This window comes from Sinocyclocheilus rhinocerous, unplaced genomic scaffold (genome assembly GCF_001515625.1).
Source record: "Sinocyclocheilus rhinocerous isolate Xijiao unplaced genomic scaffold, SAMN03320098_v1.1 scaffold1268, whole genome shotgun sequence".
NCBI classification, from domain to species: domain Eukaryota; kingdom Metazoa; phylum Chordata; class Actinopteri; order Cypriniformes; family Cyprinidae; genus Sinocyclocheilus; species Sinocyclocheilus rhinocerous.
In genome coordinates this window covers 898,808-923,092 of record NW_015664016.1, presented here as the reverse complement: position 1 = coordinate 923,092, position 24,285 = coordinate 898,808, and the positions used below count along the sequence as shown (strand labels likewise).

At 36.3% G+C, this 24,285-nt stretch overlaps 2 protein-coding genes across 2 annotated transcripts; one reads left to right on the top strand and one right to left on the bottom strand.

The window, feature by feature from the left end:
* On the bottom strand, positions 1–23,972 carry sec23a (Sec23 homolog A, coat complex II component). Its single transcript, XM_016539750.1, has 20 exons — positions 23,887–23,972; positions 22,214–22,449; positions 21,976–22,033; positions 20,788–20,874; positions 20,406–20,642; positions 20,227–20,306; positions 19,372–19,516; positions 18,663–18,821; positions 16,707–16,822; positions 16,277–16,400; positions 16,082–16,162; positions 15,880–15,969; positions 8,455–8,561; positions 7,456–7,609; positions 7,274–7,351; positions 7,023–7,184; positions 3,716–3,802; positions 3,137–3,292; positions 948–1,013; positions 1–778 (listed from the first exon to the last, which is right to left on the bottom strand). The coding sequence occupies exons 2-20, from the start codon at positions 22,432–22,434 to the stop codon at positions 689–691; spliced, it is 2,298 nt and encodes a 765-aa protein (XP_016395236.1). The 5' UTR covers positions 22,435–22,449; positions 23,887–23,972; the 3' UTR covers positions 1–688.
* Positions 10,665–13,943, top strand: LOC107729286 (melanopsin-like). Its single transcript, XM_016539751.1, has 3 exons — positions 10,665–10,971; positions 12,449–12,602; positions 13,713–13,943. The coding sequence occupies exons 1-3, from the start codon at positions 10,665–10,667 to the stop codon at positions 13,906–13,908; spliced, it is 657 nt and encodes a 218-aa protein (XP_016395237.1). The 3' UTR covers positions 13,909–13,943.
* Positions 23,973–24,285: the final 313 nt, after the last annotated feature.

Here is a 24,285-nt window from a genome sequence, read left to right as displayed (position 1 = left end):
ATTACATAGGTCAGTGAATATTAAAGACCTTTACTTTTGAATAATGGATATTAATGACCTTTAATAGTACTTTTGCTTTCCTAGTACAGAGTACTTTAAACTCTCCTATAATCAAATAAGACTAAATCAAAAATGGTACATAAAAGCCATTTGTATAGCATATAGACATTTTTTAAATCCTGGAGACAAATGTGGGCTAGGCAGTGAATAATGACTAAAAAACTGAAATGACTGAAAGCTTATATGGCTTCAGAAGACTTGAAATAAAGCATATGGACAATTTTTGTCTAGATAATTCTTCAAAAAAATTCCGTTTGTGTTCAGGTACCAAAAACAAATTCAGCATATGGGTTTGAAATAGCATGAGGGCGAGTACATAATAAATTAATTGTCATTTTCGTGTAAACTATTTCTTTAACTATGTAGCTCACATAGCTAAATTAGATTCATTCTGATTAAAACAGTTACAAATGTCTTGTCCTTATGTATACTCAACATGTAGCGTTTACCAGTTTTTGTCATAATTAATCATTCAAGAATGACACTTCCCTTCACGACTGACTCAATCTCTCTTTTCAAAGATCTAGGCTCAATATATGCATGATATAAATGGGGAAAACTGAGGGCAGTGCCAATGTGACCCTGCTGGCTGTGTGTTACTGAGAAAAAGATTGACGAGCGGAGGCTCTTAGGCAGCGCTGGACACTGCCAGCTTTTTCAGATGATCCATAAACACCTGAAGACTCACGTCGTCTGTCAGAATGGGTGCGCCAGACTCCTACACAAACACAGGAAGTGTGATTCAATCAGCGGCGGTGTGGGTAAACCAATATTAAAACAAGCCGAGACGTGTTTATATTGTTGTATAACAACGGCTCGTCACAGTAGACTAATCAATATTCCTCACATAGGAAATGTGCTTGTGTTGGCGAGATATAGGCGCTTACCTGACCCCATGCATACATGTTGTTGTGAGTTTGAGAAGGATTCACTTTGGAGAGGAGGAAACGAGCCTGGAGGGGGAGAGAAAATAAATCTCGGTAAAAATTCAGACCCTAAAAACAGTTCACATGGTGTATTAATATGCAGAACAGCAGCCATGTCTCGATGACCCATTACAGTCATTTATTCACAAGCGCCGTTTAAAAATCTCCGAGGGCGAGTTGCTCAGGCGTAGAAATTGACTGAAGAGCTGGCGGAACAACTGTTTTCAAAGTAGCACCTTCCATTTGAGCCGTCATTAATCAAGGCTTGAGAAAATGGAGGTGGCTTTGTGAAAGCAATTTATAAATATTTGCACTGACTAATGTAAAATTACTGATTCAAACAACTGTCGTTTGCCAAGGCGCTCTCAAACTAACAATTTATTTTTAGAAATAAAAACCTACAGTTTACAGTGTAAATGCAGTTAATAGACCTGTCAATTGTTTTAAGTGGCATTTGCGCTCAAAAAATTGAAAAAGGTTCATTTTTGCCCCCCATAAATACATATAAGAGAGAGATAATTGAAAATTTCATCAAAATGATTGAAATATATATTTTTAGCTCATCATCGCTCAGCTGTGTGTATATACACATATATATATATATATATACACACACACACACACACACACACACACAACTGTGATCAGCTGACATCCATATTCAAGAGCCAAGTGCACTTAAATGTTGGCTGCAACACAGAATGATCTTTGATTTGTTATGCTGCTTGGCAACCATAAACCTCAGCCAGGCTAATGAACAATATTACTTGGCAGAAGATTTGCTTGTGTTTTTTAATTATCATTAAAATAATCAGTTGAACTGTTTGTTGAAAATTGCTATCTTTTATATTATAACTGTTGTTACCATTCCATAAAAATAAAAAAACAGAAATAATCCACCATGGCACTGATTTTTTCCAGAATTAAGAGAGTTCTGCTCCAAAACTTGAGCTGACACCGAGCTGCCTACCTATACAGCAATTTAAGGCATCACTGGTGCATTCCCAACATAAAGGCTATGCCAAAATGTAGGCAGAAACATTGTGCTGACAAATCTGACATTGAGAGATCAATCCAAACCCAGAGAGAAGAGTAAAAAGTGTAATCCAAAAGTCAAGATACATTTCTGTTATAAATATATTTAAAAGTATTGACAAAAATCTAATTCAATGTAATTGAACCTTTCTTTTATCTGTTTTACCAAATGCTGTGCTTATAAGACTAACTCTTAGCAACATTGTGTGAACAACATTTTAATAATCTAAAGAACCTTTTTTCCACTATGAAGAACTTTCTGTGCAAATGAAAGGTTCCATGCTAAAGGTTCTTCATGGAACCATCAATGCCAACAAAGAACCTTTATTTTTAATAGTGTATGTAGAGCCCTATGAAATCCGGTTTATTTTTTCCCCCAAGTTCAGTTTTCGTTTTTTTTTTTTAACTCCGTTTTAATGATTAAATTAAGTTTTATATAATCAATCAATCAATCAATCAATCAATCAATCAAATTGAAATCATGATACTTACAATTTCAAAATAACAATTTATTAAAAGTTTAACAAAAATTAGATTTTTAAGGCCCTATGAAATATGTTTTTTTTACTGTTTTATGTGTTTTATATGTTTTATTTTTATTAATTTTCTGGATTGTCTATTTTAATGGTTTCATTGTATTTTAATAATCAAAAGCATCTCTAATGAATTGATTTTATAAAAAATAATTTTTCCGCAGAACATGCAGGATTCATATTTAGTATTACTGTGGCTTAATATGCACAGACACTAGTCCATATCGTTTTGTTTTTAAGTGTACTGACCTGCTTTTTGATTTATTCATACAAAATTTGGCAAATTCCGTGATATTCAGCGTTATACAGTAAATTCCGTTTTTATGACTGGAATCCATGTTTTCCGCATCACGGAAATCACAGGGCCCTATGTATGTGAAAGGTTTTGGGACAGAGCTCGTATTGCACAACATCTCGTGGCTTATTGCTTTATTTAACTCAGATTACACAGGTCAGTGAATATTAATGACCTTTACTTATGAATAATGAATATTGATGACCTTTAATATTGTTAAATCAATAAATCAGTGTAACCGGTTTAGTTTAGTGTGAGTGCCTCAGAATTATTGACGTCCTCTGTACCTGACTGCCACCGTGCTCTGTGTCGATGTAGCGTGGCATGGGGAATCGAGTGTGCAGAAGCTCTTGGGCGTCATCCACAGGAGCCTGAAGCAGGTGGCGGAAGTTCTCATACTCAGGCATGTCCTGGTACCCGGCTTTACGCCACTGAGACACCGTCTACATGAGGGAAAACACAGTGCATCTGTCAGAAGTCATCCAACAAGGTGCCAAATGTGAAAATTCATCTTGTTTACTGGCGCTAGTAAATGTGACTCTTAAGGGAACATCTCACTCCATTTGTTTAAAATATCACTTCATTAGCATGTACTTCAGCGAGACACCTTCAAGTGTTTCATCAGAAAATGTCTGTCCTCTGAAACGCAGCCAAGTTTAAACATGTTTCAGTGCAAAACTGGCTCTGAATTCATTTGCACAGATTACTGAACAGTTCAGACCGAGACCAAGAAAGCAGACTGCATTCTTAATTATTGAAGAGATGAAAAAGACTTGGCTTTAAACCAACGTCTACCCAGTCACATGGGAAAACAAACCGCCGTGCAATCGGAAGGCAGAACATGCGCTGTGATTTTTACATCTTACCTCTCCGTGGTAAATCACAATCTGGAAGAAGGTGTCCATGAGGAGGATGCGGTCAGGCAAGATACTGCTGCTGTCCAGCAACACAGGCTACAATAACAGGAAACAAAGGCCATTATTAGACTGTCACTGTCAATTAGATGCTTTGATAAACATCTTTCCTAGAACTTCCCCCTTCTGGTCCCAATGTCAGGGGAAAACAGTAAGTGACAAAGCCCTCCATTAAAAGCAGATTAGAAATACAACGCGCAACTCAAACTGATGTGTGTGTATCATCACCCTGATGTTGTTTAACTCACTGCTACTGAAGAACAAGCAGTACAGACCATCTGAACATTATGTAGAGTTCATAGTTCAACCCATTTATACAAAATTTGCCTCTTGCGTTCTCCCTCTAAAAAAAAAAAGAAATTGTGTGCTAATATGTGCAACCTTTATGCTCCCAAGTACAAATGGTACCATGCCTTCACTGATAAAAAATATTTTGTGGTAAAGTAAATAATACAGAAAAACAAATGTAATTTCTACATTAAATAATTTAGTTTAGGCAAGAATTAAAAAAGTAAAATAGTTGAGTAAATTTTATATTAGTACTCAATTTAAGCTTGTAGAATTTAAAGTTTGAACTTGAACTTGAGTATATTTTACTTGCAGTTGTTTGATATTTACTTAATCTTTGTAAAAATAAAGTCATGATCCCGTTGTTCCCATCATGCACATCAGGCATGAATAATTAATAAGGTTAAATTTTTTGCTGTTTTCGAGATGTATTTACACTGTTTTATGGTTGCTTTTGTTGTTAGGTTAAGTTGCCGTTTTGTGACATCTAGAGTTCATTTTCTACTCAAAATGACCTATTCATACTCAAAAACTATTCACTGATTGTTACTGTCATTGTGTATCATGTGCCAAGTATTGAGGCCTCTTTGTTTATTTGGGTAATAACTCTATTGATTAGACATGTTATCTTAAAAAGAATAAGGAGCTGTCTACTTGCTTATGAAAGTGAACCACATGCTTTAATGGCATTTTTTTTTTCAGTGCTATGTTTGAGTAAAGTTTACAAACCGTGGCTGAGTGAAATGTACTTCAGTATTGCAGGGTAAACTTAAAATAATTAAGTAGAAATTACTCCTCAAACTCTGACTGGACACGTTAAATTTATTTATTTCCTTTGCTAATTTTACTTAACTTAGTCAAGTAGATTTTACTTAATTCCATACTTACATTTTACTTCAAAAATATGCGTGCAGAAACTTGCAAAATAAAAATTAAGTAAATTTTACTTATTGCTTTTTTCAGTGTTTGCAAAAAAGCTTCAAGACAACAATATTATGAGCTTGAACGAAAATAAGAACAAAAAGATCACAGCACACTAATTAAACAGAACACTGTTTTAATCTGTTGAGTCTGGGGACATCAAGTGCACAGTCATCATGACACTGCACTGCACATTCAACGAGAGTCAGGACACGTGATTGACTTTGAAGACTCATTAAGCTCATTAAAAATAAATAAATAAAACAAAATCAATTAATACTGATGTTTAAAAAATTATTAAACTACTTACACATTATATACACTGCCTTTCAAAAGTTTGGGGTCAGTAATTTTTTTTGTATGAAATTAATACAGTTATTTTGCAAGGACGCATTTAAATGATCCATGTAGAAAATATTTAAAATGAATGCCTTTTCTTGAAAAAAAAAAAAAAAAAATTCCCCTTTTCACAAAAATGTTAAGCAGCACAGCTGTTTTAAACACTGTTAAGAATAATAAATAACCAAATCAGCATATTAGAATGATTTTTGAAAGATCATGTGACACTGAGGACTGGAGTAATGATGCTGAAAAATTCAGCTTTTCCATCATTAAAATAAATTACATTTTAAAATATGTTAAATATATTTTAAATATAGGCATGGCTAAAAAAGTTTATATTTACATTTACATTTAGCAGACGCTTTTATCTAAAGCGACTTACAAATGAGGACAATAGAAGCAATCAAAACTAACAAAAGAGCAACAATATATAAGTGCAAATGACAAGTCTCGGTTAGCCTAACGCAGTACACGTAGCAAGGTATATATATATATTATACACACACACACATACATATACACACACACGCACAAAGAAAAACAAGTAGATAGAATAGAAAAAATAGAAAGCTAGTGTTTTTTTTAAAATAAAAAAAAAGAAGATAAATTAGAATTAAAATAGAATAGAAAGTGCTAGGGTTAGAGGGTCAAATAAAGGTGGAACAGGTGTGTTTTTAGTCGTTTCTTGAAGATGGTTAAGGACTCAGCTGCTCGGATTGATTTGGGCAGGTCATTCCACCAGGAGGGAACAGTTAATGAAAAAGTCTGTGAAAGTGATTTTGTGCCTCTTTGAAATGGCACAATAATACACCGTTTACTTGCAGAACGCACGCTTCTAGAGGGCACATAACTCTGAAGTAATGAATTTAGGTAAATGGGTGCAGAGCCAGTGGTGGTTTTGTAGGCAAACATTAATGCCTTGAATTTAATGCGAGCAGCTACTGGTAGCCAGTGCAAATTGATGAACAGAGGTGTGACATGCGTTCTTTTCGGTTCATTAAAGATTAATCTTGCAGCGGCATTTTGGATTTGTTGTAGAGGTTTGATAGAAGTGGCTGGAAGATCTGCCAAGAGAGCATTGCAATAGTCCAGCCTGGACAGAACAAGAGCTTGAACAAGGTGTTGTGTTGCATGTTCTGAAAGAAAGGACCTGATCTTCCTAATGTTGTATAAAGCAAATCTTCAGGACCGGGCAGTTTTAGCAATGTGGTCTGAGAAATTCAGCTTATCATCAATCACAACTCCAAGGTTTCTAGCTGTTTTTGAAGGAGTTATGGTTGATGAGCCTAACTGGATGGTGAAATTTTGATAAAGTGATGGGTTTGTTGAAACCACAAGCAGTTCTGTCTTAGCCAGGTTGAGTTGAAGGTGGTGGTCCTTCATCCAACAAGAAATGTCTGTTAGACATGCTGAGATGCTAGCAGCTATCGTCGGATCATCAAGATGGAATGAGAGGTAGAGTTGAGTGTCATCAGCATAGCAGTGATACGAAAAGCCATGTTTCTGACTGACAGAACCTAGTGATGCCATTATATGTATATATATATATATTATATACATCATATATTCATTCATTTCTAACAATTTGGAGAAAATTTATTTCATGCGTTGAAAATCATGCATGAATCTTCCATCTATAAAGTCCCTCATTGATCCGTCAAATCAAGCAAACATTAAATGTGCTGTGAGAGAAGGTTTGCATGTTTACCTCTGGTGGCCCGCTGAACGAGTATGCATACAGGATGGGCTGTACCATTATCAGAGACTGGGTCAGGTCCTGTCTCATGAACTGGTGTCTGTAATAGGTGCTTTCATCAGGACTGTTGTTGAACACTTGCAGGAATGAAGACCTCCTCAGATGGAACATAAACTGCCAAAGACAATGTCAAGATCTTATTTTCACTTAGCTGTAAAGCGAGATTCAGTGTAGTCTCAGAGTGTGAGACAAAAATAACGTACCTGAGGATACAATGAGAACGTCTCAGAGAAACGGAATGAATTGGGATCGTCTTTATGATAATCTCCAAATTTCTGGCACTGCAAATGAAAGAAAATAAATAAATTATTGTGCATCCCTAATACTAAAGTACTGATTATACCAAGTAAGTCCCAGCTGAAAGAAGAAGTGCTGAAAGACTCACCAAGCGGATGAGCTGTCGGTCCAGCCAGCGCAGAACATCCGGGCCCTCCTCCGTCTCGGCCCTATAGATGGCCAGGCGGGCCATGAGGATGGCAGCGGCCTCCTGGTCAAAAGATGCAGCGATGCTCTGGATCTGAGTCTGCGCATCAGCCCAGCTGAAGAGGAGGATGCGATGAACATGTTATAGCACAGTGACCTTCAAATACAAGCTTTTGCATCATCGGTCTGACTCACATTGATTCATCCTCATGTCTGCATGATAAAAAAGAAATCTAAAAGGTATATTTAAAGCGACAGAACAGAAAAGAGTCAAAGAGCTCAGTAATGTTTCAGGCACTTAAAACACTTTTAGTATGTTTGAAAGCTACAAGCAGTGCATTAGTCTTTGTCCAAGACTAAATTTATGCTTACGATGCACATTGATTCTGACAAACAAATGCAATGTTCTAAAAGTGGAATCTTTTGATGTCTTCTTCAAGTTGTCTTGGAAACTGTACGTGAATGTTGAACATAACAAATGGATGATGTACAAAGATGATGTCCAAACTTGAACATTTATGAAAGGACAATCTACAAGAAGAACTATCTACAAGGTTTCCCCCCCCCATAGTTCCTCTTGCCAAGTGTACTATTACTCAAATGTATAGTGAACAAAGTGGACACTTTGTGGACTTTATCGGTTCTTGTGTCTCAGTGACATTTCGGTGACATTTAGGGTTAAAATACAGTAGAACAGAAGTTCTAATATACAAAAGCCTTACGGTACCATTCAAAAGTTTGGAGTTGGTAAGATGTTTTTGAAAGAGGTCACTTGCGCTTACAAAGGCTGCATTTATTTGATCAAAAATATAATTTAAAATAACTATTTTATTAATAACTATAACCATCAGCATCATTACTCCAGTCTTCAGGGTCACATGATCCTTCAGAAATCATTCTAATATGCTGATTTGCTGCTCAAGAAATATTTCTTCTTATTGTCAATGTTGAAAACACTCACTTCCTTGCAATTGTGGTCACTCTGATGCGCCTCTGCCCGCTAGAATGCTGGTACTGTGTTACGTACTGTATGGCTCCACGTCCACCCTGTGGGATAGGAGCGTTGTGCTGAGGAAAAAGAAAAGACAGAGAACACTGCTCAATATTTTGTTCAACAATATTAAAGACAAACCCATCAAAGGTTATTGCAAAGATAAAGGGTTGCATTCTAACAGGTTTCCAAAACATTCCCACCAATCTGCTATTGTCTGGACAAACTAACTAATGCTCCACTGAACAGCTTATACATAGTCTAATCCAAAGTCACACCATTAAGCAAGAATCGAAGACAAATGGAGATGTTTTGGAAGCATTAGCAAAGCCACAGTGTCCCACTCCTCAAGAAGTCTACTATAAAAAAATCATCAATATTCCAAACTTTTCAAAGTTTAAAAGTATCTTATGCTCACAAAGGCTGCATTTATTTGATTAAAAACAAAGAAAAAATTTATTAAATTGTAATAATATTTGATAATATTACTATTTTAATATACTTTAAAATGAAATGTATTCCTGTAATGCCAAAGCTGAATTTTCAGTCTTGGTGAACTTAAGAGCATGTTTCCGCCACTGGAAAAAAAAAGGGAAAAAAAAGGAATTGCTACTTTTTATATCACGATTATGACTTTATTTCTATGAATTTCTAATTTATCTCTCGCAATTCTGAATTGTGAATTGCAAAGTCAGTATTGTGAGATAAATTCGCAATTCTTAGAAATAAAGTCAGAATTGCAAGATATAAACTCACAATTGTAAGAAAGTACTTTTTTTATCCCCTCAGAATTGGACTTTATAACTTGCCATTTTGAGTTTATCTCTCACACTTCTGAGAAAATAAGTAAGAATTGTGACATGTAAATTCACAATTACAAGAAAAAAAAGTCAGAATTGTGAGATGTAAACTAGCAGTTGCAAGAAATGTAAAAAAAAAAATTATAATAATTGTGAGATAAAAAGTCGCAATTACCTTGTTTTATTTTTTTACACAGTGCGGAAACGGGCTTTCATAGAAACTGACTGCAACTGTGAAGTAATTAGTAAGTTTTGATATTTATATTTGACTAAACAATTAATTCCAGGTTAGGTATTGCAAATATGGCTTGTGCAATACCATCAAAAAACCTGTAATCCAAAAACTGTTTAATGCCCATAAGAAACGACACATGTAACAGGATATAACTGTTATAACTGGAAGGAAGGCTTAAGCTCTGCGTAAAGGCACCGAAGCCTTAATTAATGATTAAGGCTTAAACCGCATTAGGGTCATGCTTCTTGCCAATTATACTAAAAAAACACTCGAGCATGAAACGGCTCATAAAGTCGGCAGCAGCCGCAACAGAGAGGATATTGAATCTCAAGCGTCGTGTTTGCAGAGCAGTGCAGCTCCAGCCTCCCAGTGCGCCCTGTGTCCACAGAAACATACTCTTTAAATCTTAGATGCTTTATTTACCTCGCTACATGTGATTGTAGCTGTTCACATAGTTTTGCCTCTCAAGGCAGCGTGTTTGCCATTTTCGAACCGACTGAGGCAGGTGCTGATAGGAAAGGTCGAGGGGGGTTTGACTAACGCTCCCCAAAGAGATCAGTGCTTGGTAAATTGCGGTTGATCCTCTACTCCTGAAGATCAGCATGAGGTACACTCCTCCCATAAAGCAACACCTTCCCTGGTGGTTTGGCACAGATAACGTGACCTCCTCTTTCCACAGCTTCCAGTGTGATCTCTGTCGTTGAATGAGCGTTTGTGTTCTTCTTTGTAAATGTCTGCATTTGAACGCACATGTAAACATGCAGTGGACGGCGATGGTTTATGCAGCGTTGATGATCGGTTCCAGTATCTGCTCCGTGTTGGGGAACTTGGTATTACTGTTGGTGGTGTTACTCAATCGGAGTTTGCAAACGGACACCTGGGGTCTCACTTTAAGCTTCTGCCTATGTGATCTGGCATTGGGCGTCTCCACCATCCCTTTCGGTATCCATAACAGCCTTTTTCAAGTCAAGAGCTACCCTAGTAAGAGCGCCACCTGCAAGGGCAGCGCCTTTCTGTTTTTGTTGCTCCAGCTCGCCTCAATCCATTCGCTCACCTGGGCGACTGTCGTCAAGTTCACAGAGATCTACTTTGCCCTCAGCTACCCCGTGATCTTCACAGCATACAGGGCCAAAGTCATCATCGCAATGGTGTGGGTCTACAGCATCCTCACCGCAGCTCTGCCACTCTTTGGTTTTGGTAGTTACGTCTACAGCGAGACAAAGTTCCTCTGTGTTCCCAACTTCAAACCGTCCAGCATTGCCTTCAACATGCTCTTCATGGTGGTGGGAATCATCATTCCCATTGTACTGATGTGCTCCATGTATGGATATATAGTGTATATAGCCAGGAACCAGGTGCGACGAGGGACGTTTGTTTGCAACGAAGACCATTGTTTCTACGTGCCAGCCAGTAATTACTTCAAAAGCTCCATAGTAATGGTGACTACCATAGGTAAGCGTAATTAAACCAGGGGGCATAAAGCAGCTTTATTGTGTTTGATTTGCCACAGTGTTTTGGATTTTTAATAAGTGATTATCTTTCTGACATCACTTGATTAGGTACAATAATTTTTCCTTGACATATGGAGACTTGCTTCCTGCTTCCAGTCTTCAGTGTCACATGATCCTTCAGAAATCATTCTAATATGCTGATTTACTGCTCAAGAAACATTTCTTCTTATTATCATCAATGTTACTGCCTAATATATTTGTGAAAACCATAATACATTTTTAAGGTTTCTTTGATAAACAAATATCAAAAGAACAACATTTATTTGAAATATAAATATTTTGTATTACATTATATTTACAGTCACTTTTGGTCAATTTAGTGCATCCTTGCTGAATAAAAGCATTTCTTACTAACCCCAAACTTTTGAATAATAGTGTACAGTAATACTATAATACTATAACATAATTATAGATTGCAGAGCCTTCTGAAAGTATAGAAAATAATAATTTTTAAAGACAAATTGTTCTCTCATTTTTCTCTCCATTTAATCTAATTGCTAAAAAATTTAGATATTATAGAGACCTCATTTGTGTCTTGAGCACTGCGCCAATGACTCCAAATAAAATACACCAAGTCAAAAGTTTAGACACTTCATGTAACTCCATTTATGTTTCTCACGACCTTAAAAACATTACAGGCTTCACCTTAAATGCTTCAAATTAGTTTTGCAGACAAACATAAAATGTCTATGTATGAATTTAATTTCAAAAACTTTAATTTTTTTAATGGACGACTTGGACTGGAGAGGAAGGAACAGCAGCCAACAAGTATCCAGCATACTACTTCAGTGCTGTTTAAAAGCAACCCACATTGCACCTCATGAAGTTGGTGTGCAGAGCTGGAATCTATACAATGAAGCTAAAAAATAATAAGATAACACAAATTTAATATTTTTGCTATTTCCATTTGTTCTATTTCAAAGTTTTGCCTTCTTCCCCATTATGGAAATAATAAAGAATGAGCAGGTGTGTCCAGACTTTTGACTGGTTATGTAAATCAGAAAATGTATAGAATAAAATTAGAGTTAGTGAGATTACAGTGGCTTAAGACATCAGTCTGTGTTTGTATGTAGACACAACTAACCCACAGACTAGCAAATTTAACTGCAAAACTGAATTGCTGTGGATTAATTGTGATTTCAATTGTGAACTCAATGCAATTAATTCAATTTAAAATTCTAATCGATTGACAACCTAATTATTTTAAATGTATGATGTTTATTCCTGTCTTTGGTGACTGAGAAAAACAACAGCAAGGGTCCAGGTAGATTATGGAGAAACTAATTAATTAGCAAAATACATCACACATGCAACACAACCTCCAGACAGTTCAAGTCGATATTCCTCTTGAGCTAATGAAATAAGCTTGTCCAAAAAATCTTTAACCACGTCATGTGATTTGTGCGTGTTGTTGACAGTGTGCCTGCTCATTTGCTGGCTGCCATACATCGTTATCTGCTTCTTTGAGACATTGACGGAAAAAGAGAGCCCGCAGCCTGCCTCGGCTGTTGCCACATCGCTTGTACTCTTCACTTCAGCTCTTAACCCATGGATCAACTCCATGACTCAAACGTAAGCAACTAAGCGCACCATTTTCATTCTTATAATGCATATCATGTGGAAGTAGGGTAAAAAGGCAAGTATGTCTCTTACAAAGCAAATAAAGCTGGGCTGTATGACAGTATATACATATAACAACAGAAAACACATGTCTCCTATATACCTATACCAATTAATATGTACGTCACTGCTTTATTGTCACACTCTGGTGTAATAAAATTCACCATTATTCAAACATTTCAAAAATTTATAAAAAATTTATTCTATTCAGCAAGGCTGCATCAATTGACCAAAAAAGACCATATTTTAAAATAATTTATTTTATAAACTCTTTAAAATAAATGCTGTTAAAATTTCTATTCAACAAAAAATCCTGGACAAAAAATGTATCATGGTTTCACCAAAAATATTACAACTGTTTTCAGCATTGATAACAAGAAATGTTTAAAATTGTAACAAATTTAAATAGAAAACAGCTGTTTAAAATTGTAACAATATTTCACAATATTAAGGTTTTCTGTATATTTCATCAAATAAATGCAGCTTCAGTAAGACATCTCTTATGCTTTAAAAAGCATTAAACAAAAACGTACAGACCTCACGATGCATTTATATATTAATATATAAACCATTTTATGGTTGAATTTCAAGGGGAAACAACTATATTGTAATATATATCATTACTGCAAGACATTACTGTAAATATAAGGTCACACAGCCCATCCTTAATGGCATGATAGGTAGAAGGAAGACAGGAAGATCCATAACACATTCTCCCTGAAAAGAAGCTCACTATTTTGGGAAATGTAATCATGGAGAGACATTACCTTTTTTATTGTTGATTAAGACATTCCTGGCCTTTTAACTATCAGATGTGGCAGCCCATATTAATACCCGTCACATTCAATAATGTTTCGTAAATAAAATGTGGCAGGAATCAAATGTGGAGCAGGATTGGAAAAGGAAGGTAGAGGTAAAAACTCAATGGCCAATTTGGGCCACATCTAGAAAGAGAACATGGAGTGGCTATGAATCATGGTATTGATATGTGGTTGTTTTTTTAGATTCTTAGAGCTTGCAAGTATGTGGGAGGTTTACCATGACCTTGTTTGTATCTCTCAGGAGGTACAGAGCAGCGCTGCGCAAAAGCCTGAATAAAATCCGGCAGATGTTTGAGTATCCTCGTAAAAACTCCCTCTCCCAGTGCACGAACATACAGCCACGCCGCGAGAGCAACAGCTTCTCCTCGCCAGCTCCCAGTGTACCTCTGGCACTACAAACAAACAACGAACCCCAACAGGACCTCACGCTGGTTTGAGCGCGACCCTCACTGACCTTTGGTGGTTTGAATAGCGTAGAGCAGGGGTGTCAAACTCAGTTCCTGGAGGGTCACAGCCCTGCACAGTTTAGATGCAACCCTAATTAAACACACCTGATCCAGCTAATCAAGTCATTAAGGCTTATTTGAAAACTACATGGTATGTGTGTTGGAGCAGGGTTGGAACTAAACTATGCAGGGCTGCGGCCCTCCAGGAACTGAGTTTGACACCACTGGCGTAGAAATAATCATGACTTAAGGAAGCGTCTGCAGCATCGCTTCACCCCAGCACAAGAGGACACTGGGTTGGCTGAGCTAACCAGAAGCAATTTCACTGCTTATGATGTAAACAGACTTCATGCAGAAAGAAGAAACCTTGTGCGATATTCTACAGTAAACGAATCTTGAAGAAAGAATCTTCAATCTTCAAGAATCTTGCTTCAGAAAAGTTGTATTGTTTTCTTTTGTGACTTGAACACAAACAATGATTCTTTTTTTTTTTTGTAAATGAATGCTCAAATGAATGCTGTCTCTAAAATGTTCAGCATCTGAAACGGCCAATCACAGTTCAACTGCTTTCAGGAACTGCATCCATGACTGACTTTGACTGCAATTTTGATTATTTTGATGGCGCAATCTGAACTGACGCATTTCACTAGCTACGTAAAATAAAATAAATAAATAAAAGCTCACGCCAACCTCTAAAATGATTATTCACTGTACAGTAACTGTGTAAGCCGGCAAACATTATAGGAATATTTCACCCAAAAAATGAAAATTTGCACAAAATGTAAACACTCTCGGGCCATTCAAGATGAAGATGAATTGTTTCTTCGTCAGAAAATATTTGGAGAAATTTAGCATTACATAACTTGCTCACCAATGGATCCTCTGCAGTGAATGGGTGCCGTCAGAATCTGAGTTCAAATAGCTGATAAAAAAACATCACAATAATCCACTAGTCAAAATGTTTTTAGTCAAGATTTTTTTTCCCTGGAGAAAGCGTTATTATGGATTATAGACTTACATTTTGTCAAGAAACAAAAGTTTAAAGTTGAAACGTTTTAATTATGTATTTAATTCTTACAAACATGCAGCTTTTCACTTCACTAGACGTTATTTGATAGACTGGAGTCATGTGGATTATTGTGATGTTTTTATCAGCTGTTTGGACTCTCCTTCTGACGGCACCCATTCACTGCAGAGGATCCATTGGAGAGCAAATGAAGTAATGCTAAATTTCTCCAAATCTGATGAACAAACAAGCTCATCTACAAATAAATTAAGCACATTTTTATTTTTGGGTGAACTATTCCTTTAAAACCATGCATACTCAGAACGACAAAATAAAATGAGTAACTGTGAAGACAAGACTAACTCCAAATTATTCTCTGTACAAATTTCACGTCATGTTCCTCCATATACTGTGCAGTATTTGGAATAATTTATTTACAATTCTATCTTTTGAGAATCACTAAAAGATATAAAAGGTTAAAAACTACTGCAGTGAAGTAATGCTTTAAATTGAAATGCAGTTTCAAAAGAAACATTCCATGTATGAGGAAAGTTTGCCCTCTAGTGGACCACCTGCATTTAAAGGGATAGTTCACCCAAAAATGGAAATTTGATGTTTATCTGCTTACCAAGATGTAGATGACTTTGTTTCTTCAGTAGAACACAAACGAACTGGGTGTAAGCAGATAAACATCACATTTTCATTTTTGGGTGAACTATCCCTTTAAGATGGAAATCTAAATGCAATCTGACACCAGGTTCAACAGCCACAGTATCTGTGACTTTTGTAATACTCTGAGGCCAATTTTTGCTTCACAGTAATAAAAAAATAAACATTTTGGACAAGCCAAAATTATTTTCTGTAGTAATCCAAAACCATCCGTCACAATGCCTGCTTCTAAACATGTATGTCAAGGGCTACTGTAAGAAAATCCAACAAATTTAATTCTTATGTACCTGATTCACAACCTCGAAGAAGAATGCAAGAGTGGTGTTTGGATCCAGTCCACAAATTTTCCACTGACTTGTTCCGCCAGTTCCTATTTCCTACAAGCAGAAGTCAAAATGAATGTCAGTATGTTGTCGACATTGCCAGGGAAAACACTGAACCTAAGAGAACATATATAGCCTATTTGATTTAAGATAGATGAGTACTTACATTTTCTGACACACAGGGACCTTTGGCGTTCAGGGAGACACACGGGCCGATTGCTCCAGAAATCTTTATCTCTCTTGAAGTCTGAAATAATAGTTTGTTAAGATTATAAGGTAACCCATATATAGCACAATTAAATAATTAAATAATTAAAACAGACAAGACAACAGAACAATGACAAAAAGAAATGCAAGCCACCTTAATCTCAAGAGTCCCTGCTAATGCCATCTTAAAGGAGCCCTGCGCGTCCTTAGTGAAAACTCTCTGGAAGGTTTGCTTGAATAGGGATGTGTTGAAAGAGTCCGCCATGACCATGTAACCCCTGCCATTTACACAAAAGCATAAAGATGTACTGTTGAAGACAGTCCAAAGACATTGCAAGTTTACAATCAGTATAAAATTAATTTATTAAAACAGCATAATGGTAAAGAAAGAGATTTTCACACATTTCTGAATACGTGTTTGCTCGTACTGAAAATCTTGGGGATAGTATGTCTAGAATTATGTTTCCTGACTCTCAACATGTTTTAATATGCACCAGAGTCCCCTCAAATCTCTAAACACGCACTGTCAGTATGCTGAAACACAATTTAAAAAGAAAATTGAAAACCTTTTTTGAATCACTTACCCTGTATAGTTAGTGCAGCACTTCATTTCCAGTAATCCTGTCTGATCCAGAGCGCATGCATAAATATCAATGATGTGTCCACTGGCAGCAGCACGGTTGGCCAAGGCTTCATAGTGCTACAAGGGAATGAAGTACTATTTTAAATGTGTACAGAAACAACATTTACACTTTAAACAGAATAGGAATAGCTCAGATAGAAATGCATGGCATTATCAAAGCAAAGGTCATGGGTTCGATTCCTAGGGAAAGTAAGATCTGATAAAACGTCTACCTTGAATGCACTTGGCTAAACGTGTGGTCAAATGCATAAATGTAGACGTAAACTCAAATCCGGTAAGAATTAGGATAATCCGCATTTGCGGACCAGCTGATTGCCAGTTTTCACACATAATGCTGTATGAAAAAATATGCAGTTGTTTTTCCAGAAAATAACACTCTGATTTTACGGTGTTCTGCTCTGAAATTTCAGTTGAAAATGCAAAGGTCAGTTCAATTGTGAACTTTCCAATGCACCTCTGTGACCCATCACTCACTAGTACAGCTTCAAGATACTCAATCTTTATGAAATCACTGGTATCACCAGTATGTGGGTACTTCTACCAGGCCAATCATACAGACAACAACAGGGTTTCTGCAGGATTTTTACGCTCAAATTTAAGACCTTTTTAAGACCTGCACAAATAAAATGAATACCATATGAGTGGGGTAGGCAATGTCTATAGTACCACATTAAACTGTAAAATTGCTGTAAAAAGCATAATTTACAGTTCAGATACAAGTTTTCACAAAAACAAAAAGTTTTACAAAATGATAAACTTTATATTTCAGCCTTTAAACCATTTTTACCATTAAAGTATTAATTACTATATTAATTTAAACAATTATTAAAAATAAATTATTATATCAATTAAATAACAAATTAGGGGTGTGCGATATTGACAAAAAATAATAATTTGATCATTTTTTATCAAAAATGATAATTCGCGATAATTTACAGGGATTTTATCGATAAAGATAATTAGACAATATTTTGCTGAATGTGTTATGTTTGGAATGATTTTTGTTGGAGAAATACAGCGCTGTGGCTGTGTTTGGAATGATTTTTGTTGGAGAAAGAGCGCAAAAACAGGAAATATGGTGTCTAAAACGTAAGTCTCTTAATATTAACTTCCTGTTTATTGAACCGTTGTATAAAATCAATATCACATTTGTAATCATGATATAAATATATACATTTTCTGCCCCATATCTTGAATTATGTGATAATTCTAAATGCATTTTAATAGACTGATTCATGTAGTGAAAGAATGCACTATAAATGCGCACGCGCACTCACTAGTCTAACCTGCTAGACTTCATCACGTAATGTATGCGCGCATTCTGTAGGTGTTTTGTTTGCTTTTCGTGATATACTCGATAATATCAAATCGCACATCGTTAAAACAACAATTACGATATTATCGCAGACCATACATATCGCACACCCCTATTCTGTTTAGATTTTTATAATACATTGTCTTCTTACTGATCCACCAGTTCACATTTAAAGCTCTGCGTGTTTGCAGGGTAAAAACATGGGTCGATTTTTGCATTTGTCTGAACTTTGAAAAAAACATCAGTTTTATTGAAAATGCTTATTCATTCTGACAGCAGGTGGAGCGTTTGGTAGAAATATAACTTTTCCCCGGTAACAGCTGTACACAAAGCAGCGCAGCACCGGACTTTGAACGTGCAGCGCTCATGTTTATTTAATGAAATCACAGCCTTTTTAAGTTTAATCGTCACATACAGCCATATCGCAATTCTGGTCTTTCCGTCCCTAAATTTAAGTAAATTATCAATTCTTGAAATCATAATTAAGACTTTCTTGACTTTTTAAGGCCTTAAATTTGATACAACTAAATTTAAGATTTTTTAAGACCCGCGGAAACCCTGAACAAATATGGGAAGACTCACTTTAGTGGCTTTCTTCATGAACTTGGCATTGTCTTTCTCGATGTCGTGCCAGGATCTAATAGGCGTTTTCAGTTCATCTCCTACCACCATACCCGGACCCTGAGTGGCGGGCCCACCGATGAATGCCATGATGCGAGCGCCAGTGTTAGGGAAAGTGCACTACAAGAGGGAGGGAAACAATTAATAGCACAAGCTTTGGACACCCCTTAATGAATTTATGCATTTTATGATCTCAAAAACCTTGTGAGCCATGCTTAAGGCTTCTGCTTAAATGCTTAAAATTAGTACGCCTGCAAACAAAGTTTAAAAAAAACTACATTTTTCATTACAAAATATGCATTTTGAGCAGAATAGTGAATGAAAAGCAGTCAATGAGTATCCAGTATACATTGGAAACTTCTTCAATGCGGTTTAAAAAGCGTCCCAGGATGCACTTCATTATGTTGAGTTTTTGAGGACATCCAGAATGTGCAAAACTACTTTGAAGAAGCTATGCGTTTTGATCACAATATAATTCCCATATTTCTATTTGTGTTACTTCATTGATTTAATGCCTTTATTGTTAGTCTAAACAAAGTATGGAAAATAGTAATAATAAAGAACGAAAAGACATGTCCAAACTGGTATAATTTAGTAACTGCAGCTGGTAGCAAAGCTGCCATGACAGCAGACCATGATTGAAGATAATAACATAAATCATGACAGTCACCTCTAACAGACCAACAGCAATGGAAAGAGCCACTCCGAGTGATCTCAGTGGTCGTTTTCCTTGAGTCACAGGCCAGGGGTCTCTCTGCAGCTCTCCCAGCAAATCTGTCAGATTCATATCTATCTTCTGTACTGGCTGCAGAAACCTGAGCACACATATAATCAGTGACCACCATAAATCACACTGTCTTCGTTCATATAGGTTTGTTTAACTGGTCCCCAGACTGAGGCTGGTTTCCCAAGATTTTTTCTCCACTACTGCCACCTGATGGAGTTTTGGGTCCTTGTCAGTGTTGCCTTTGGCTTGCTTAATCAGGGTTTAAAATACACTTCAGAGAACAAAACTTGAAATGAATTGTTCTGTATGACAACACTATTGTCTTCTGTAGAGATTCTTTATAACTGAATTAAATTTGGTTCATAATGGATGGATTCTGCAACTTCGACACTGTTATTAGACTGAATTGAATCAACATTGAACTTGAGCTGAATAATGACACTATTGTCTTCTTCAGAGCTGCTTATAGCTGAATTTGTTTTATAATTGATGAATTTGACAGTTATTAAACTGAAATGACTTGAGCTGAACAAGGACACTAGAGCTGGTTTACAGCAGAATTTGAATTTGTCTCATATTTCATAAAGTTTGCATCATTGATTCTGTTATCACTGTTTATCAATCTGAAGCTGCTTTGACACAATCTATAATGTATAAAGCAATATATAGATAAAACTGACTTGACTCGACAACTTCAGAGATAGATTAAAATATCAGAATTTGATTATGCAAATTATTCGTTTATACAGTCTGAAGATTTACATTTGCAAAGCAGCTATAAAAACATATTTAGCTCACCTGTTTGAAGGAGGAACCGGAGGCTGTTGTGGCCCTCGGCCTGCCTGTGCTGCAGCGGGTTTAGTTAACCCAAGCATCTCCTGTACACAAGATTTATCAAATTAAAATATTGTATATTAAGAGACATTTGTGCTGACTAGTTTAGTCAAACAGCTGTATCTTAAATTATCTTGAACTACCTGAAGCTGTTTAGCACTGAGGTCTTTGGTGCCCCTGAAGACGTAGCTCTTAGAGATGCCTTCACAGCCAAGCTCGTGAACCTGGACCATGCGTCCAAACGTAATGAGGCCCACCAGAGCAGTGGGAGGCAGCAGGCTTAGGGACATCTGAAGCGACTCCTTCAGCGCCTGCAGATCATCATCTTCCATGCATGTGTCCACCACATACAGGAAGTTCAGGGGCATCTGTGGACCACGCTATAGAAAAGAAACAGAATCAACGAAATGAAACTTGTGATCATCATCTCAATCCTTCTGATAGATCAGTAACTATTTCTTATGCATCCAGTTTTAGTGTTCAGTACTTATATGGCCATGAAAGGTGGATAATTAAAAGCTTTACCTGGACAACATATTCAATAGTGGAGAACTGTGGAAGAAGCTCAGCAGGCTGGTTGACCTCAGATATTCCAGCGTAAGTTGGTGGGAACTATGACAGGACATGGATATTGTTTTTGCCATTAATTAATTGACACTTTTGAAAAAAAATGCAATGCACTTTTTTTGAGCTGCAACCATTAACTGATAAAATCAGTAATAAAAATAATCAAAAACGAATATGATTATCGATTAATGGCATCGGTGCACTCTGCATATAAAACACCACTTTTCAAATATCACTTTACAGGAGTCACTTTACAAACAACACTTTATAGTGCGCGGGTGAATAATGAATTTCTATGTATAAAATCTGGAAAACCAAGGAGGAAGCAAAGTGAGCTGCTTGCGGAAAAAGTGCATGACCCAACTTGTCACGAACATAAGAATGCGTCATATTAAGTATTTCAAACAAAAGCATATATTTTTAATTTGCTTGCCCTGTCAGGCTCTCTGGCAGATGTGTGTGCTGTTGCGTTTGAAATGTGTTTTCCCTCACAGTTTTATCCTCATCTGTCATGCAATTATTTCCATTTTTGCATAAAGGCTCATGCTGACAGCAAGCGAGTATCCGTTCAACTTCACACACTTCAGTGAATGAGCATCGACACACATGCGCATCAAACAGACAGAGCGCCATAATTCTAAAATATACATTTTACTAAAAATACTTCTTGTTAGACATTAAATGTAAGTTTAAAATTTTAGATGAAATTGTATTTTTCATAAGCAGAAACAGTAAAGGGACTACTGTAATGGAGTATAAATATATGTTCACATGAGTGAATGTGTGTTCCTCCTACCTTGTACAAGTCAACATTTAGGATGCGCTTTTGTTTTTCTTTAACATTTTTAATTTATTAATTTCAAATGGTAAACAATCTGTTCAAATGTAACCCCTTTTTTGCATATAATGTTTAATTTTGAGCCTACATACATACATTTAGTATATTTATTTGAATGATTGTTTTGAGGAAGTGGAATAACAGTTTTGCAAATAATTGATCAGAACGAATCTTTTAATTAAAATTATGATTTTTTTAAAGTAACCATATTTGGGTTTTACATCCGATTAATTGAGGAGATAATCTACAGATTAATTCAATAACTGTCAGTTGCAGCTCTACACTTTTCAAAACTGAAATGGCTTTACCTGATTTCTCTGATAACAGAAGTTGCAAGCCCAGAGTTTTGCTCTGTAATCCACTTGACTGATTGTGTAAACAGGGAAAAAAGAAAAAAAACAGAAGCATAATAATATTAGGGCATTGCAAATAATGTATCCAGCTTTCATAATAAATGTGTTTATTTGGAAATTACTGCAATGGATAAGAAGTATATCCTCCATCTGTGAACTCATTATGCTGTCTGCTCTGACTTAACAGACTTACCACAGAGGATTGAGCACAGCTCGGCACGTGGCCCGGCTGCACAGCACCGGCTCGTACTGAATCGGGGGAAGATCGGGCCGCTCCTTCAGCGGGGTGAACAGGGAGGCCACAGGAACCACCATACGCGTGGCTTCCAGACGACTGGACGGCCAAACGTTCCAACTGAAACGGACGCCATCGCGGTCCTCGTTCTGCTGGATGAACTCCTGGAAGGTCGCCATAGCACCCTCTGGAATCTACCAGTTAAACAGGGTTTATGGATAAGAGAGAGAAATGTATGCGGTGATGTATTCAAATAAGACGTGCAATCTGATCTGTGTGTATATTACAGTCTGATTCATCGTTACCCTTTGGACACAGGGCAAACTATAATGTCACATTACACATCATTAAAAGCTGGAATGAGATAAGAGATACAAGTTCAGAAAGCATCTATGATGCCAAAGCCCTCTAGGTAGGTAGCTCACTTAGTTTTGAGTATCACCCTATATTTTTATGCATGACTATGATGCCTAAAAATGCTGTCTAGGTAGGCAGCTCACTAGGTTTTGGATCATATACTAGGGGTGTTCAAACCACAGACCACTTTCCTAAAATATAAAGACAGCTATACATTTTCTTTTAGAAAGACAGAATTACAGTATACTAAAAATATATTTAAACATATAAAATATAGCATTATTGGTATTATTTTTCTTTGCTTCCTTATTTATTAGTATTTTTGCCTATTTTTATTGTCTACTTTTTTTTAAATTATTATTTGACATGTCAAAAATGCTTTCATACCGACTTTAAAGTGGTTTATCCGCAGAGTGGATCATTCTATTACGCTAATTTTTAAATATAACATTTATTTATTTAGTTGTTTATTATTGTTATTAATATTATCATCAATGTTATTCAATGCATTTTCTAAACGTTCTCGTGGACCCGGACCCCAGTTTGAAAATTCCATGGCTGCAGATGAGCAGCAAAAATGCCACATGTGCAGATAAGAAGAACACAAACCAATGAAGTAGGAGACATATTAAAAACAATACAATTGTTTGTTATTTGTTTGTTAACAATACAAATGTATTGACAATTACAAACACATTTGGGGAAATATTAAGATACAAAATAAGTACGCAATGCAACAGTCTGCCCAATTTTCAAATAAGTGACTATTCCAAAATTATAAGCTCATAACAATTATTAGGGTAATTCATGCATTTACGGCAACGAAAAAAAGAAATAAAACTGCGGTTATGCAGCCAGTTATGCAATTTATAAGTTTAGTTTTTTAGTTTACTTGAACTAACGTTACATGGATCCACTGGGGGCGTCAGCCCACCCTCCCAAATTAGCCACAGAAAGCTAGTTCGATAGCATAAGAAATATAAATAAGCTTACATCAACGTGAAAACAACTTCAGAGCACAACTACTTTATAACGATCTGATCCGACCAAACATTTCATTAAACAGCCGCTGCGGTGACCTGCTTGTTGATGTAACAGTTAACGTTAGACATGATGCTTCCAGTCAACCCTGACTTCAAGCTAAATGCCCTTTAAACCCGTGATTTCTCGCACTGCAGTCCATCTAACGCTTCACATCAATCATCATTAATAATCGGATCATTAGCGTAATATATACGATCATCTATTTGCAAATAGTAAGTGTTTAGACGTACCTGAAACCTTGATTTAGTGTCTCCTCAGAGACTCACTGACAGCACGCTCACGGCTCGAGCGAGCTCCCGAGCTGATGACGTAACAGCTCAACATGGAGTCGGTGCCACGTCAAGAGCCCGATGTTCGTTTTATAATTCCTTTGAAGGGTTGAATTATACACTTTCTTTTTGAGCACTTTATCTTTTTTATTATTTTTAAATATTAAAAAGTATATATTAATTATATTAGGGGAAAATAAGTTAATTTCCACTAATATTATTAACGTATAGTTTAACAAAAAATTCAGTGAACACTCATTCTATGCGCATTGTTTTTTGGACTTCAGTGTTAATGAAAATGTTTATATACATTATATTAGGAAAAAACTTTCCCAGTGAAATTAAATGGATCAATAAATG

Bases quoted from the DNA above. Each gene is read 5' to 3' on its own strand.
- LOC107729286 (XM_016539751.1), top strand. From the start codon at position 10,665: ATGGTGTGGGTCTACAGCATCCTCACCGCAGCTCTGCCACTCTTTGGT. The intron at 10,972-12,448 runs GTAAGCGTAATT...TGTTGTTGACAG, and splicing joins AGTAATGGTGACTACCATAG to TGTGCCTGCTCATTTGCTGG. The intron at 12,603-13,712 runs GTAAGCAACTAA...TGTATCTCTCAG, and splicing joins ATCAACTCCATGACTCAAAC to GAGGTACAGAGCAGCGCTGC.
- sec23a (XM_016539750.1), bottom strand. From the start codon at position 22,434: ATGGCGACCTTCCAGGAGTTCATCCAGCAGAACGAGGACCGCGATGGC. The intron at 16,823-18,662 runs GTGAGTCTTCCC...ATTCCCTTGTAG, and splicing joins TCATGAAGAAAGCCACTAAA to CACTATGAAGCCTTGGCCAA. The intron at 1,014-3,136 runs GTACAGAGGACG...CTCCCCCTCCAG, and splicing joins CAGAGCACGGTGGCAGTCAG to GCTCGTTTCCTCCTCTCCAA.